Raw genomic sequence first — 16,011 nt, forward strand, 5'->3', positions numbered from 1 at the left:
AATAACATTTTATTTGCCACAAACAAGACTTATACAAACATATATGCTAGGCCTGGTGTATTAAGTACTATATGTCAGTAAAAAAGTACATTTTGGTTGAAAAATTATCGAATGAAGTTATGTTTCTTTAAAATGAAAAAAACTTCAGTATTTTTTCTAGGTGTTATTAAGAAGCATTATTTATATTTAGTATACGTATTACGTATCCAGTATCCTTAATGAATTGATTGGAGATTTTTACCTTTACATACTTAATTATTAAAAACTTAATTAACTTAATGACACTAATAAATAGTGTATGCCCAAGTATATACTTGATACGGTATCGCTCCGCTCACTTTGATTAATGAAACACTTAAAGCAATTGGAACAATTTTTGTATTAACTCTCATTAATACAAATTATATGGCAGTAACGGAATTAATTAGTATTTGGAATTATACTTAGTATACAGAAATCACTATATGGTGTAATGTACATAGAGTTGTCCTAGATTTGGAGGTCAATACCTATTCTGAACCAAATAAAGGTTCAGGACTTTCAATTATCATTTACAAACGGGTGCTTAGCTACTTTGGCAATACATATTGCTAGCAGAGAGCTGGCCAGTCTCGACGCGTTGGAGGAGTGATGGCAGGAGATGTCGGGGTCGATCGCCTATCCATTGGTTTGACCAAATTAAGACAATTATGGGTCTCAACAACTCTAATGCCATGAGACAAGCTGGTAAAGTGATGTGGAGGCAGCAAGTCGACGTATCGGTTAGGGCTAGACACGACCTTCAGTAGATATTTAGAAGATATAGAAGATTCTGTTTCGTTGGAAGAATACAATAGAAGTAATGTTATATGCAATGGGATACTGCTGGCTTAGGTGCTATACATACATATACAGGGTGGTCAAAAATTAAATGTGCCAAAACTTGTAATACAGGGTCACTTTTCGGTAGAGTCATTTTTTTTCACAGTGGGGTCCGAAGTAAACAAAAAGTTATGATTTGTAAAAAAATTATATCGTATAACTTAATACACTCAAAGCACACCTATAAATAGTATGTCTAACGCAAGAACTCATCAGTACCAATCTAGTGGATATTATGAAAAAGATACAGGATGTAGATATTTTCGAATTTTAATAGGAATTAGTAAAAAAAGTCAATTTTCTTATTAAAACGCAAAATAAATTATAACTCTGTAGGGGTTGAGCTTAGAAACCTCCCGAAGAACAATTTTTTGCAGCTGATGACCTTATCTATCATATATTTGCGTTTGATCCACGACTTTTTGGCCACCCTGTATAAGCCAATAAAATTAAATGTATGAACAAGGCGGCATTTTTTGAATCGTGGTTAATTTATTCCTTCCCAAGTGTGATAATTGCACACAAAAAATATACATATATGCATATCCGATGATAAGACGACTTTAGAGTCGAGAATCATGCTTACTCTAAAACTAAACCATTTGTATGATAAAGTATGATATCTTAAATAGAAGGATATCTACCGGTTATAAAGCAAACTTTATAGTTTTGTTTTGGCAGTTTTGACACTGACTCTATTTGTTTCTAGTTCTGAGGAAAGTTTCTGGACGTGGAGTTTAGCCTTAGGGGCTGTTTACTGCATCTAGTTTCAAAGTTTGTGATATTCATTTGAAATATCAATAGATGTATGTCTCGTTGAAGATCAGTTCTAAAACAATAAGAATTGTTCACAACTCATCTGTGTTGTAAGATAAAATTGCCCGGATTTTTATGTCGTATTTTTTTTCTATATATTTTATCTACGGGATTTCGTTCGCGTCTACAAAGTAAATGCACTTTTTCTTTCATTGATTAATCTAACAAACATTCCATTAACTAAAAATTATTCCTCTATTGTAAATAAGCGTAAAGCTAAACAATTCATAAACTATTATTCTCCAATTCTAGTGAATTGTCAATGTTGGCGTTTGTGGGACCGCATTGTCCTCCTTGAGGTGGCCGGGTGACAGGAGACACCTGAAAACAATAAACACGAAATTGCCACAATGATCGGCCCTCATGATCAGAGCAACGACTGTCAGACAATAGGGCAGATTACGCGATAGGGGTTTAGCCGAATAGCAGCTAACTCGATTATGCAGCCATCCGTGATTGTGTTTGAACCTATTAATGTTTGAATTTCGTTATATTATTGCGCCAGCCGGGCGATGCCGGTAATCCGATACGACATTAACGATAAACGAATAATGATTTCCGTGAAACGTGTAATATGGTGAAGACAATGGGTAATTATAAAGGTTTGTACACGTGGTACAAATATAGCTTTGAATGCAGACGAGACAGGGGTGCGAAAGCGTCAGCGCAAGATTAAAGAACAACTTAAAGGAAAGCAATCTGCTAAATAAGTGCCGCTGTACTTAGACGGTGTATGCTCTACTTGGATCTTTAGTTTTGATCGTTTGAGATTTACATTTGTTTTAATTTATTTAAACTTATCTTATTATAAAAAAGACAGATGGAAGAGGCCTATGTGTCACAGGACACGCTGACTACCTAAAACGGGTCAAGTGTCGTATTAGATTAAGTTTTATATATGTATTAGAACTAAGTGTTTTTTATGTAACATAAATAATTGTTATTACATTGGGTGTCAGCAATATAGGCTTAGTAATAATGATAATAATATTATAAAAAATTATATTAAACTGTTAGAATTATTACATCTAAAAAATTAATTGACTCGAAAATGGAATCTTTTTATTTCGAATGACAATGTCAAATAATACTTTACTTTTATTAACAAAGACAATATAGAATATAGCCAAAAAGGTCGTAAGCATCGTGTCAACAGTTATTAGCTAGCAACAAAATATTCAATATTTATGTAGCTATTCAAGTTTATTTTGAATTTAGTTATAGTCGCTTTATTTTATTTTTGAAGTTATTAAAAATTGCTGAGAGTGAAATTTTACGATGCGCGAGCATCAGACACAAAATTAACAGAATGAAGTTGCCCACTGAAGATGCTACGGCATTGGACATAATTTAAAAACAACATTCGAATAATAATAGAATTTATGTTACACTTAATGTAAGAGAATAATAATCAATATTTATTTAATTTTTCAAATGTAAACTGAACTTTTTTGACTATAATGACTCCTTTTCCAATCTTTGATTATTTAATTGTAATTAATTATTTGTATGCAATCAATAACTATTTTTAATAATGCCAAAGAAGTTTTTTTTATCTACGACATATGTAAGATATAAAGAGCAGAGTTTATTTTAGCGCAATCCACATTAGAGATATTAGTGTAGGCGTTATAGAAATGAGGTAGAGCACAGTTTAAGGTAATGGCAGTTGTTACAATTATTTAGCTCGTCCCGTTATTCCCGCTATTTCCGCAGGTGTGGCAATCATATTGTTTCCGAGGGAGCTGCCTCCCTCATTCTTTAATCTCGCTGATGAATTATGATTAGCAGAGTGCACTCAATTCTATTAACTCTCGTCTCAAACCATTGTTTGGGCAATGTAATTATCCCAATCGAAATTTATGTCTCCCAATAGCATTTATTTATCGAAGCGTAACGTTTTATTTTAATGCAGTTTGCATTTGTGCATTAAAATTTTCCGAAACAAAAACCTTTATGACCCGTCGTGCCGCGTAATAGCTCACCGAGGGACCACAAACTCCGATTATCCAAACAGAGAGCTTCCAAACAGCGTTGTGAAATTTTAACGTATAATTGATTATGAAGTTGGCCACTAATGGGCGAAAATAGTTTCTAATTTGGAGTGTGGCGGTAGCGCGTAATTGGTCTCGGACCGTCTGTTAATCATTAATATCGGTGGCCGGCTGTTCTCAGCTCCCTTGTGGCCCGAGCAGCATCATCTGAAGTCTTCATTAGTTCTTCATTAGCTGAAGTCTGTAACTCAGACCAACGTTTAGACTATTTTGCGTGTACGTAATTGATGATAACTGAGAGAGTTCTTTATCCAAAATACCTTACAATTCTCCATACGAAACACCTTTATTTTATAGATACTTTATCGCGATACTTGGGTTATCAAAGTAGTGAACATGTACGACGGCATTTTGATGTCTTATTTATCTCAACATCATAGAGAACAAAGATTGATTTTCTATGTTTATTTATTTATTACAGTTCACCATATCATACATAATTCTATATCTACAGTATATGTTACAAGCTTTCTTTCCTAAAATATGTGACAATTATGGTAAACATACATCTTACAAAAAAATTAAGTTATAAAAATTTGAATTTCACGTCCAGATTCGATTTTAGTAGTAATTTTTTGCTTATTGTTAAGCAAGTATATAGCAAAACAGCGGATTAGGTATCAGCTAGACTCATCATTAGAATGCTACATTATCCCTAAATAACATAGGCTAAATTTATTACCAAAATATTTTAAAAATTACGTTCGAAGCCGAAACGAGTATGTCTCACAAATATCGCAGTAAAAACGATGATTCCTCACATAAATATTTTACGTTGGCGCTATACTACACCACAATACTACCCGTATCACCTCGACGTCCGCCGTTCCACAACTGAGCGTTTTTCAAGGCAGTTTTTGCCGCGCACAACCACTATGTGGAACCAGCTGCCCACTGAAGTATTTCCGAACCAATTCGACTTAGGGTCCTTCAAGAAAAGAGCGTACCTATTCTTAAAAGGCCGGCAACGCACTCGCGAGCCCTCTGGCATTGAGAGTGTCCATGGGCGGCGGTATCACTTAACATCAGATGAGCCTTCTGCCCGTTTGCCCCCCGTTCTATAAAAAAAAAAAAAATACTTCCAACTCTTGGTGTATCTTGTTGAGTGACACTGACGTGGAACGGTGGAGATAGTTTTGTTCCCTTTCAGGGCCGTCCGTTAAATACTAATTCGTGCGTATTGGCATTCGAAAGTCAATGCTAATGGAAGCCGTGAGCTTTTTTGTGCCTAATCTGATCTCGCGTTCGTTACGGGTTGTTTTCGAAGTGCCGTAGCATGTTGCTGTCACCGTTCCGTTGTAATTATTCACGATGGTTCATGGCTATCTTTTAAAAAATGTTCTTGCTGTGAAATTTGTTGCCATCTCAATTACACAAGAACTACGCCTGTCACTGATTTGTGTACTAACGGGTAATTGAATGATGCTAGAACTCTTTGAACATATAATATTGTTGAAATTAAAGAAGTTTACGAATAACTTTTAAGTTTGTTTCTTACAATGACGAGGTAGACAATTTTTTAATATTCTGAATATTTATTTTGCCTATTATTACACGCGTTAACACAAAACCTCTATAACAGAATTTCATCGCATAATAACTAATTTTATTATTAATTAATTAAATGTAGTTAAAACATACACTGACGTAACTTACAAATATATAATAAACTTTTAATTTAAAATTAAACAAGCCACCACAAAATGGGCGAATATAACGAAAGTATTTGAATTTTCGAAATACTTGTCATTCAATATAAGCCTGATTAGTTTCAGAGAATCGCTGACACAATTTGAGTAGACCAGCGTGTTTCCGTTCAATATCCGTGTTCATTATTTACGACCGGCGATACGTTCTCAAAAACATACAAAAATCGTAAGCGGACATTCGTCACGGACAATGCTGCATATTGTGTTGGCGGAGGTTTACTCGTCGAGCTATACAAACACTTTACTACTGTGAAAAAAAATAGAGAATTTAATAAGGAATATGTTCTACTACCAACCTTATTACGAATAATGATTTTATTTTAAAAGAACAGTTTGCCCTATATAAAACGGGCAGGAGAGATGCTAAATGACAGGGATCCCGATTTCGCGCTTTTAAGAGTTTGTAGGCTCTTTCCTTGAAGAGCCCTAAGTCGATTTGGAGATACTTCAGTAGACAGCTGGTTGGATGGGTTGTAATAATAAATTTATTATAAAATAATTATTCTATTAAAGCTCTCCGAAAGCCCATTAGGACCAAAGCCTTAGAAATATGTTTATATGTTCGAACTTTGGAATGATTGATTTTGTATTAGTTATGAATTGACAAAGTATCGTGTATACAAGTAAAAATTGTATTCTCTAAAACCTTATATTGTCTTGTACGTATTATATCTTTATCATAAACAAAACTTATTTTCATTATGTCATATACAAAGCTGTGTTGTTTCAATGTATTTGATCCAATTATTAATTAATTCGCGGAAATGGAAATATAAAACATATGTTGAAAATCAAACTGGCAAGGGTTGCTATAATTAAATAGTTGCACCTGTTACAGCGTAATTTAATTGAAAAAATTTCGTATTTAAAGTGTTAATTAACCATGACGCCGTCCGTTCGCGACTTTATTGCCTGTCGCGGTTATGTTTTTTGACTTCTAAATTACACTTTTTATCACGATATTTAATCTGTAAAATGGTTTTTGAGAGGCATTGACACTATTTTAAACAAAATTATAACGTAATATAAAATGTGATTATTTCGTGTTAAAATTAGTGTCTTAACAAATTTGTTTACCGCTTAATTCAAGAGTACTTAGGGTATAATATGGAGCCGAGACGGTGCGCTCTTGGAAAAATGTTATGTCAAAAATACATTGGATTTAGAGATATATAGCTCGCGCGAAGTCTTCAAAAAAACTAAAATTTAACAACATATTTCCTTTTTTTTTCATTTATAACATTAATAATGCCCAATCGGATTTAATTAGATAAGTATAGTTTTCAATACGTAGTCGCCAAGAGTATGGACATTCAATTCATGCGCGACATCTATGGTTCTTGCCATCGTACCGGCAATAATCAATATATATATATATATTTATATAATAAACATTATCTCGTATGAAACAATAATATATATTTTCTTGTTATAGTGCGAGAGGCGTACGCCGCAACAGTTAAGCGGGCGCGGGAGCCCCGGGCTGGGCGGTCAAATGCTTGCCATGGATGTCACGAAGGAGGCCCGAGCGTCACCCCTCCCTGCTAATGCACAGGGTGGCACGGCTGCGCCGACGCAACCTCCTCAACCACAGGTACTTTATTCAACTAAATGGTCAGAGCTCTTAGGAGCAAACCTTATAATGAGCGTCTGAAATAAATTGATCTTACTGATTTGGGAAGTAGGCGATTAAGGGGTAATCTCATTGAAAAGGCCAGCATCGCACTCAAAGGCCCTCTGGCATTGAGACTGTCCATGGGCGGCGGTATCACTTAACATCAGGTGAGCCTCCTACTCGTTTGCCCCTGTTGTTCTATAAAAAAAACCTACAAAATCTTTACTGGACACTATAATGTTCCAGGAATTAAGAAGCTTAATTTAAAGTGAGATTTGTGAGGTGGTTGTTTAAAATTGAAGTATAATACAAATTCCTTAAATAACTTAAATTCCTTAAATAACTTAAATTCCTTAAATACTCAAAACGAGTAGTAGCTGACGGAAATAGATTGAAATAGGCTGAAATAGGAAAGTGCACCCTCTTTGAAGTCTTTTAAAATAAGGTTGGATAATGTAATATGTAAAATGTAATGTAATCTGCAAATACGCGCGTATCAGACTATTAAGCTGCTAGTGTGTTTATCTACATAATAATAATAACATTAACAGCCTTAGATTAGGATTATACATTTTGTTTATAAATTAAACTGACAGGGACTGTCAAAATCCTCATTTGACAAGTTGACAAGTCTCTGCCATTATACAATAATATCTCAAATGCATATATTTTGTCATAGATCTGCGCGGGATGTAACAAAGTGATCACTGAGAGATATCTTCTCAAGGCGTTGGACCAGTTGTGGCATGAGGACTGTTTGAAGTGCGGCTGCTGCGATTGTAGACTTGGCGAAGTCGGGCACACGCTCTATACTAGAGCTAATCTTATACTGTGCAAGAGGGATTACTTAAGGTAAGATTATTGAAGAACATATAAACAAAAAAGAGCTTTTAGGTAATAAGTACATGTATTTTAAACAATAATAATAAAACAGTGGCGCTACAACGCCTTATGGATCTTAGCCTCAGATTGCATCTGTTTTGATAATTTTTATTTTAAAGACAAGTAGGTGATCAGCCTTCCGTCTGACACGTGTCATCGATTTTTAATAATAATTTATTTATTGCAAGAATATGGTACAAAATGTTAAGGTGATACAATCGTAAATCGTTCGCATATTCTGCCACTCAAGATGGCGCGCAAATTTGTCTTAAGGAATTTTATATTATTAGTCAAAGTCAATTCTTATATTATCTAGTCTATTATACTATATACATTAAATCATTAATTTTATATCAATAACGGTGTTTCACGCAAATAATCATTTATTGAATAGTAAATTTTTTCTAAAAGTAAGACACTAAGGCGCTTTTTAAAGACTCTAGACGGAAGATCTTTTAATTCTTTTGGTAATTTATTGTAAACTTTAATTGCCATACAAAAGGTTAAATGCCGATTCCTCACGATGTTTCCTTCACTGTACCAGTGTTAGTAGATAGACAGAAAGTTAGTGCTCAGCCGGGGATCGAACCTCAGGAGTAATAGTCGTACCTCCTCCTACCAGGGCAACACTTTGAAATAAATGATATCACGTCAGTATTTTTGTAATTTAAATAAATTATTTATACCAGGTTATTTGGAAACACTGGCTACTGCGCTGCGTGCAATAAAGTTATTCCAGCTTTTGAGATGGTGATGCGTGCGCGCAACAATGTCTACCACCTCGAATGTTTCGCCTGTCAGCAATGTAATCACAGGTTGGTATTATTTTATGTTTGACGGCTTTTAGTCAGTATAAACATTGTATTTATTCCAGGCATTTAATTCCGAGATTAGGCTACCTATAAATATGGTTTAACTAAAAAATATATTTGAATTTTCTGCCCCAAGTACTTACAGATGTTGAAACTTCGTTGAGTCATTGAAAATAGTAGATATGGCAAATCACATAGTCTAACTAAAGCCCATTTTTCTTTAAATACATTTATAAACATAGAATTTGATATCGCAAACGCGGCGTATCGCTTATAAAATCATTTATTTTTGAAAACAGGCGACATTTGTTCGCTTAAATTATCTTCATTACAATATAGAGCCTTTTTAGTCTCACTAACCTTCATGAAAAAACTATAAGAGCATCGCGCCCATTGTTGCTAGTGGCTTTACGTAGCACACTTAATTTTCTCACCTGTCAAAAGCGATTGCGCTCCTGAAAATTGAACGGTCGCTTGAGCAACTAGCAATTTTTATAAGCGAGATAAAATATTCAGAATAATGTGATGAACGAAAGGGACAGGTGTATTGTGTTGCGGGAACGTTGTATGGTTTATTCAACTCACGGAGAAACAAAGAGCGTGATCAAATTTTCCGCTACATAAGAAAGCTCACGGAATAGAGAAACGGTTTTTAAACACTTGCAATTGTTTAGTGTAAATCATTTTGGATGAGGGGATTTATTGTTTATGTTATCTATTAGCTAACGTTAACATTTTTCTTTCAATACAGCTCAGACCTCGAAATTAATTCACGGAATTAACAGGTTAATGAATAGTTAGTAGCGGGAAAATGTTTGAGTATTTTTTAGATTTACTTAAAAGTATTTTTAAGTAAAAAGAGAAAAATATGTAACATGATTGATTTTTTGACACAATGACACATTGACACAATGATTTTTGATTTGACTTTTTTACGTTCTAACGTTACTTTAACTGCGTTATTTTTTAAGACAATACTGTTAAATCAATTATAAAAACAAAGCATAGTTTAATGTTACATATATATCCGTATTTTTAATGATATTTTGAAGGCATTATTCTTAAAGCTAGATTGTAGTGTACATAGGTGAACATTATTGGTAAACAAAGATAAACTCTTTGATTTCCCAACGTAGCCCGGTTATCAAACGTGAGCGATGATCTGTCGAGCTCAAAGAGTGAACTTATGAAGTTATCGATACGAGTCTAGTCACTATGAACCAATAAACTACGCTTAATATTCCCTAGGATGTTATTCCCGAAATCTTTTGGGAACCAATCACTTCATGATTTAGAACTAAAAGGGAAATTCCTTTTTTTTTTAAACCGCCAAACTTTAACGCAACCTTTTCCTCTCTTATTCATAAACATTGTATGAACTTTAAATAGGTATTACAAGTCCTTTGATTATAGCTATTGTAAAAACGTGACAACATTTAGCAAATTTATTAACATTTTTTCAGAAAACAAATGTAAATTTTCTGCCGTTCCTAAAAGATTTCTACACATAATTTTTGAAATTTTCTTTTTATTAATTTTTAATTATTTTTATTATTACTATGCAGGTTAAGAAAATTGTAAATACTGTATATTTGATTGTTATGATCACTAATAAAAGGATAAATATCAACAACTAAAATAATAAAATCCGTACTAAACAACAGCATTCTATGTGTAAAATACGAGGTAAATTTCTTTTAATAGTTCTTGAAGAACTATTAAAAGGAATTTTATTTATTCATGATGAAATAATTTTATACGAATATTTAGTAATCCTTTATAAAGCTGTAAAATATAAAGCAAACAGATGTTTAATTGATCAATTGTCGAGTTCAATTTTCCTTCGCACATTGAATATAAGATGAAGCCTCTATCCTCACTTGTGTTGCTTAAATAATAGAAAAGTCGCGAAGATTGGCTCCTCTGAATGGTTTATACGTCACTGGTGGACCTTTCCCCCGTTCAGATCTCGAGTGACAACACCGAATTGTGTATTCATTTTAATGTTACACACAATATTGGGTCGAATCTTTTGGGAGGACTTAGCTGGGATGTTTGACCGGATTAAAGTGTTAATGTAAAAACGTAATTGGCGAATTGTTGTTAACTTTGTACACACAATAAACTCAATAAAGCAATGTTAGACTTGTTAAGGCTTGTGCCCTGAGGTAGTGTGTTTGTTACGCACTAATATATTTTTGTAATAGCATAATTAACATTTGCTCATATAAAGTAAAACATCGTAAGGTTAGAGTGAAAGACTCAGAGAGCTGTGTACATAATAATACATTTTATTTTGCGAATCTACTCCGAGGTAGAGGTTTTCCCTGGGAGATACGACCTTCAACAGTTTGAAAAATTAAGGAACTCCTTCCTCAAAGGCCGCCAACTTACAGCTAAAATGAGTACCCTTGGGCTGCAAAGACTCTTTTTGGTTGTCCAGTATATAGGCTATTAAAAAAATCTATCGTAAAAAAAAACAGTCTTGGCTTTAATTATGCTTAACACTATTTTTAGTATACTTTAATAATAATAATTTAGCCTCATTTATTCCTTGAAAAATGTACAAAATATACACACACATAAAATATATATATTTTTTTTTTCAAGGATCTCTTAATGAGTATAGGCCTCCTCCAATACTATACACTAAGGCTGCTTTTAATTTACGACACATTTATTAGATATAGCTGCATTTCATACATAGGATTCGTTGATATTGTAGCATCTGTTTGTTTAACAATACAGATGTATTAATATTACTATTTCGACGGATAGCTGAAATCTGAATCCAATTTGCGGGCTGTCCGACCGGCCGGCAGGTATCACGGAATATCGCTAAACGGCTAAATAATTTAGTAGCAATCTGACGGCGCCGCGGGCGGATTCCGCTATCGGACTTCACTACTGCGCTGCGTCCGATGAAGTGACGTTTATCTATATCGTATTACTTTAGGTGCTACGTCCAAATAATTTCTAATTGGATTTACTTCAACGTGAGATTGTACATATAATGGTTGATTATTTTCACACGTTTAAAGTTTGTATTGAATATTTAACCAAACAGTGGCGGAAGAGTTTATTGCCAGTTCTTCTCTTCCGTTCTACGCTCTCTGAGAAAATTAGAAGCATTTCATACATATTTATTTTTTGACGTTCATAAGTGTACATTTTGTTACCTATGTGAATAAATGATTTTTTAAAATGTTGAATTTTTACACGTTTTATATTAGCTTCACCTGTATGTATGTATGTAACCGACTCCTTCGGACTCGATTTTGACCCACTTTAAACGGACAGATTTAATTCAAACTTTGTACTCTTATAAAGAATCAGCGACAATATAATAATTTCATAGGTTTATCTCGAAAAAACAATGAATTTTTTTTTAAGTCCACAAAGCAATACGATTAAATTGAGATAACACCTATTGCTGCTAGGACTAAAAAATGGAAAATAAATATAGTTAAAAAAACTATAAAACATGCTTTTATTATATTTTTAATTTTTTAAAGGTTTCATGTTAAAGTAATAGCTTCGTAGAGCATGATTTTCAAAGAGATTTGTTACAATGTCCAATGTTAGGATACGTCCGATTACACGTCAAACTTTACGGCGTCAAAAGGGGGCGCGAACAAAGCGCGCACCCACTCATTAAAATGATTTCGTTCTACATCTTTTCCATTACGCGACAGCAGACAAAAAATAGCAAAATAAGAACAGCCCCCAAAAAACAAAAGTCGGGAATGGAGAGAACAGGAAATAAAGTTAATTAAGAGCGGCGAAATCGACTGAGTTGCGGTGGAAATTGGCCCTTTAAAAAAGAGGCATTTGTAGCCGAGGTATTGCGCTTAATTTTTGTGACAAGTGAAACAAAAGAGTGAAGAGCGGGTGGGTGCGGAAAGACGGGGGGGGGGGGTAGATAAGGGTGCTATCACCGGAAGTTGGCCGGCCACTGGCGACTGAGTCGGAGGCTTTGTTTGCCACATTGAAGGATGCTTTTGCGTGACGTTATCGCTCCTACTTCGCGTTGACCTCTACTACCGTTACGGTAAATTTTATTTCCAAGACGTTTTAGGTTGTTTTGTGGCACCGAAAAAAACAATGATAAGATTTGATAACATCTTAATGGTTTTTACAACCCTTAACCCCTTACCATTTTTATACCCTTCGGATATTTGTAAAAACGTATAAAATTTGAATGTATTTTCAACGTATAAAAATTCGTTTTAAGCAAAATTGTTTTGCTGCTTTGTGTTTTTTAACACATTTTTTTATTTAATAAATAAATTATAAAATTAGAATTTTGTTTTTATATTGACATTTTTGAAGTATTTCTAAATATAGATATTTTGTTCTAGGTTCTGTGTGGGCGACAGATTTTACCTCTGCGAGAATAAAATTCTGTGTGAATATGACTATGAAGAAAGGCTAGTCTTCGCGAATATGGCTTACAACCCACCACCCCTAGCTCATCTGAAACGGCAGACAACGCATCTTCCACCACCACCGGTAAGCATATTTGTGATGTTAAATAATAAAACCCTTTTATTTATAAACCTATAGAAAATATTAATTGTATTAATTAGTTGTTTTATTTATACCTACTAAACAATTAAGATAACATTTTCTGATTTTTTTAGCTTTTTGTTAAATTAAAATTGTGTGTTTTTAAGTATTTGTTATTTATTTAACGCTTGCAAAGAAAAAAAACAGCCTTATAAACCGGAGATAAAATATCGTACTGTACTTACGGTGTATTTTTATTAAAAAATTGTAACCATGGAAACAAATATCGTACTAACTTTACACATTTTATAATAAGTGTTATACTAATAAACATATTATACAACAGACGAGCAGTGCAATGGGCGGATTGATAAACGGTTCAAGCCGAGCTGGAGACCTCAACAACAACATGTCGGGCTCCTCTCCAGCCCCCTTCCAGGCTCCCCCACACCTCAAACCTCTGGGACTCTCAGCGACCAGCTGAGACTATCGCGTCTGAGGCTTACACCCGTATGCCAAGTACCCAAACTAACTGAAACACCCAAAGAAAACCAGCAATGAATTGTGACAAAACAGTTGTGTCGTGTCGAAACTTTTCGTGGTAACAATGCCAAACGTATTTTATTTTGCCAATAGATAGAATTTATGGTTAAATGTATTTAGTATGTTATAAGGTGATCTCATAAGGCAATTGTATTAGAATAAATGTTACGGGAAAGTTGGAGAGCGGGAATTACTGTTATGACGTGTAAAAATGACGTTTATTCATAAAAAATGAATCAGTGTTATTACTCACTTAAAGGATATTTGTCTCTTTCCATCATATTGTGTTGATACTGTGCTGAAAAGCGACAAATAAGGTTTTGAGAGTTGCTATATCGCTATGATTCTATGAATTTTAGTCACTAACTAGTTTAAGAATATAAAAACTAAATTAATTTCGAATAATTTCAGTGGCTTAGCCAATATTATGTTTTTCACGCTCCTGCGTTATTATTTGTATAATTGTATTATAACTGTTAAGTTTACAAAACATTGTTATAATGTTTTATTTATGTAAATATTAATACGTAGTCAATAATTGGTGTATAATATATAGTAAAATGCAACATGTTTATTCAATATAGTTCAAATTAGTTACTTAGTAATATTAATGGCTTGATATACCTGTTTCCGCATTTAATTAGGCAAATATGCATTCCTAATTAATAAAGAGTATTCTTATGTGTTTCTGTAAATAAACATGTCAGGTTCACCTTTAACCAATGATATGACCAAAGAAGTAGATTAAAAACATTGTTTTAAACTTACTGGTTTTATTTACATAAGCCCCTTATAACGATGGAGTTATTTTGATCTTTTCCTAGGTTTGTCTTATATTTAACGGTCAAAATAGACACAATATCATCAGTCATCACTTATTAATGGAAACTAAAGATTTTTAAGAATAATAATTGTCTATTAATGTTTTCATGGTCATAGGCACAGACTATGAAACATTGTGTCCAATGATGTATTGACATTGACATTTCATACCATAGACTTTATAAATAAAGAAAAAGCATTGGCAGTAGACATACCATGGCATGGCATTTATTATAACGCAAAATAAAGGATGTACATTACGAAAGAGAAAGATCAACACAAACTCGTGAGTTTCCCGCCCTTTGTAAGTATAACGCACTCTGATATAATTATTATCTTTGCCATATTTAACTTAAATAGCAAACAATTAATGTGCAAGGTAAAAAATTACTACACACATATTTTCAAAAAAATACATACATCCAGCAGCATTATGAACTACCAACGCTCAAGTTGACATTTTAGCTTGAGAAATGAGTTAGAATGCGAGCTTGTCGATTTCCTCGCAATATTTTTCCTTTCGTACGTGTTGGTACTCGTATTTTAAATTTAAACATAATAAGATTTGATACCAAATATATATCTTTATTATACTATCACTTTTGTATGCTATAAGAATAAAAAACAAAAGACAATTAATTACGTTTAACTTTCAATAATATCAAATTGACTTGACACGTCAAATTTGACTAGTGTGTTTCCCGCGCTTAGAGTGAAGTGAATTAATATACACAAATTGTTTTGTTGCACTGGCAAGTTAATATCCTTATAATGAAAAACGTAATTATTTCATTTTTGAATATTAGATTCGAACAGCATAAAATATTATATAAATTATTTCTAATTTTAATTTTATTTAGTTTAAAAATAAATATTTCTTTTGAACATGGTTTGGTAGTGTCGTTATTTTTTTTGTATAATATTGCAGCATCATCATCTCTTAACTGAATTTATTTCTAAAAATGTGGACTTAACATAGTACTTTTATTATTAATATATACATATTATGAATAGTAACCATGGTAACAAACTGGGTACAATGTGTTATATAACGTAGACTTCGTTTTACTATTAGGCCGCTAGTAGTGTTCTAAATTTGAAAATATAAGAATTTGCCCACAATATAAATAAAGGAAACATGGGACGCCGAGCGCACACCAATGATGGCTTCTTGCAATAATTTCCGTTTTCAATGATCGCGTTTTTCTTTTTCTTATCACCGCACGAACTAAGATGGTTGGGAATAAATTGAAATACAAAATTGATTGTTGACTTTTCCCGGTCGCTTTATTACTGCCATAAATGGGAAAGAGATTGAAAATTGCCTATAGACGCGACAGATTTGATGATTCCGTTTATTCTCTGATCGAATTTATTGTTGTATGGTT

General features: G+C 33.4%; 1 protein-coding gene across 2 annotated transcripts in view; it reads left to right on the forward strand.

Moving 5' to 3' along the window:
• LOC125057882 (LIM domain only protein 3) overlaps window positions 1–14,564 on the forward strand; it is a 58,519-nt gene extending 43,955 nt beyond the window's left edge. For both annotated transcript variants that reach the window (XM_047661812.1, XM_047661813.1), the window contains exons 2-6: window positions 6,876–7,034; window positions 7,735–7,907; window positions 8,627–8,752; window positions 13,111–13,261; window positions 13,605–14,564. In XM_047661812.1, coding sequence (XP_047517768.1) covers window positions 6,876–7,034; window positions 7,735–7,907; window positions 8,627–8,752; window positions 13,111–13,261; window positions 13,605–13,742 — 747 coding nt within the window. In that variant the 3' untranslated portion in view covers window positions 13,743–14,564. The remainder of the gene's footprint in view (window positions 1–6,875; window positions 7,035–7,734; window positions 7,908–8,626; window positions 8,753–13,110; window positions 13,262–13,604) is intronic.
• The last annotated feature ends 1,447 nt before the right edge of the window (window positions 14,565–16,011 follow it).

This window comes from Pieris napi, chromosome 17, assembly GCF_905475465.1.
Source record: "Pieris napi chromosome 17, ilPieNapi1.2, whole genome shotgun sequence".
NCBI lineage: Eukaryota > Metazoa > Arthropoda > Insecta > Lepidoptera > Pieridae > Pieris > Pieris napi.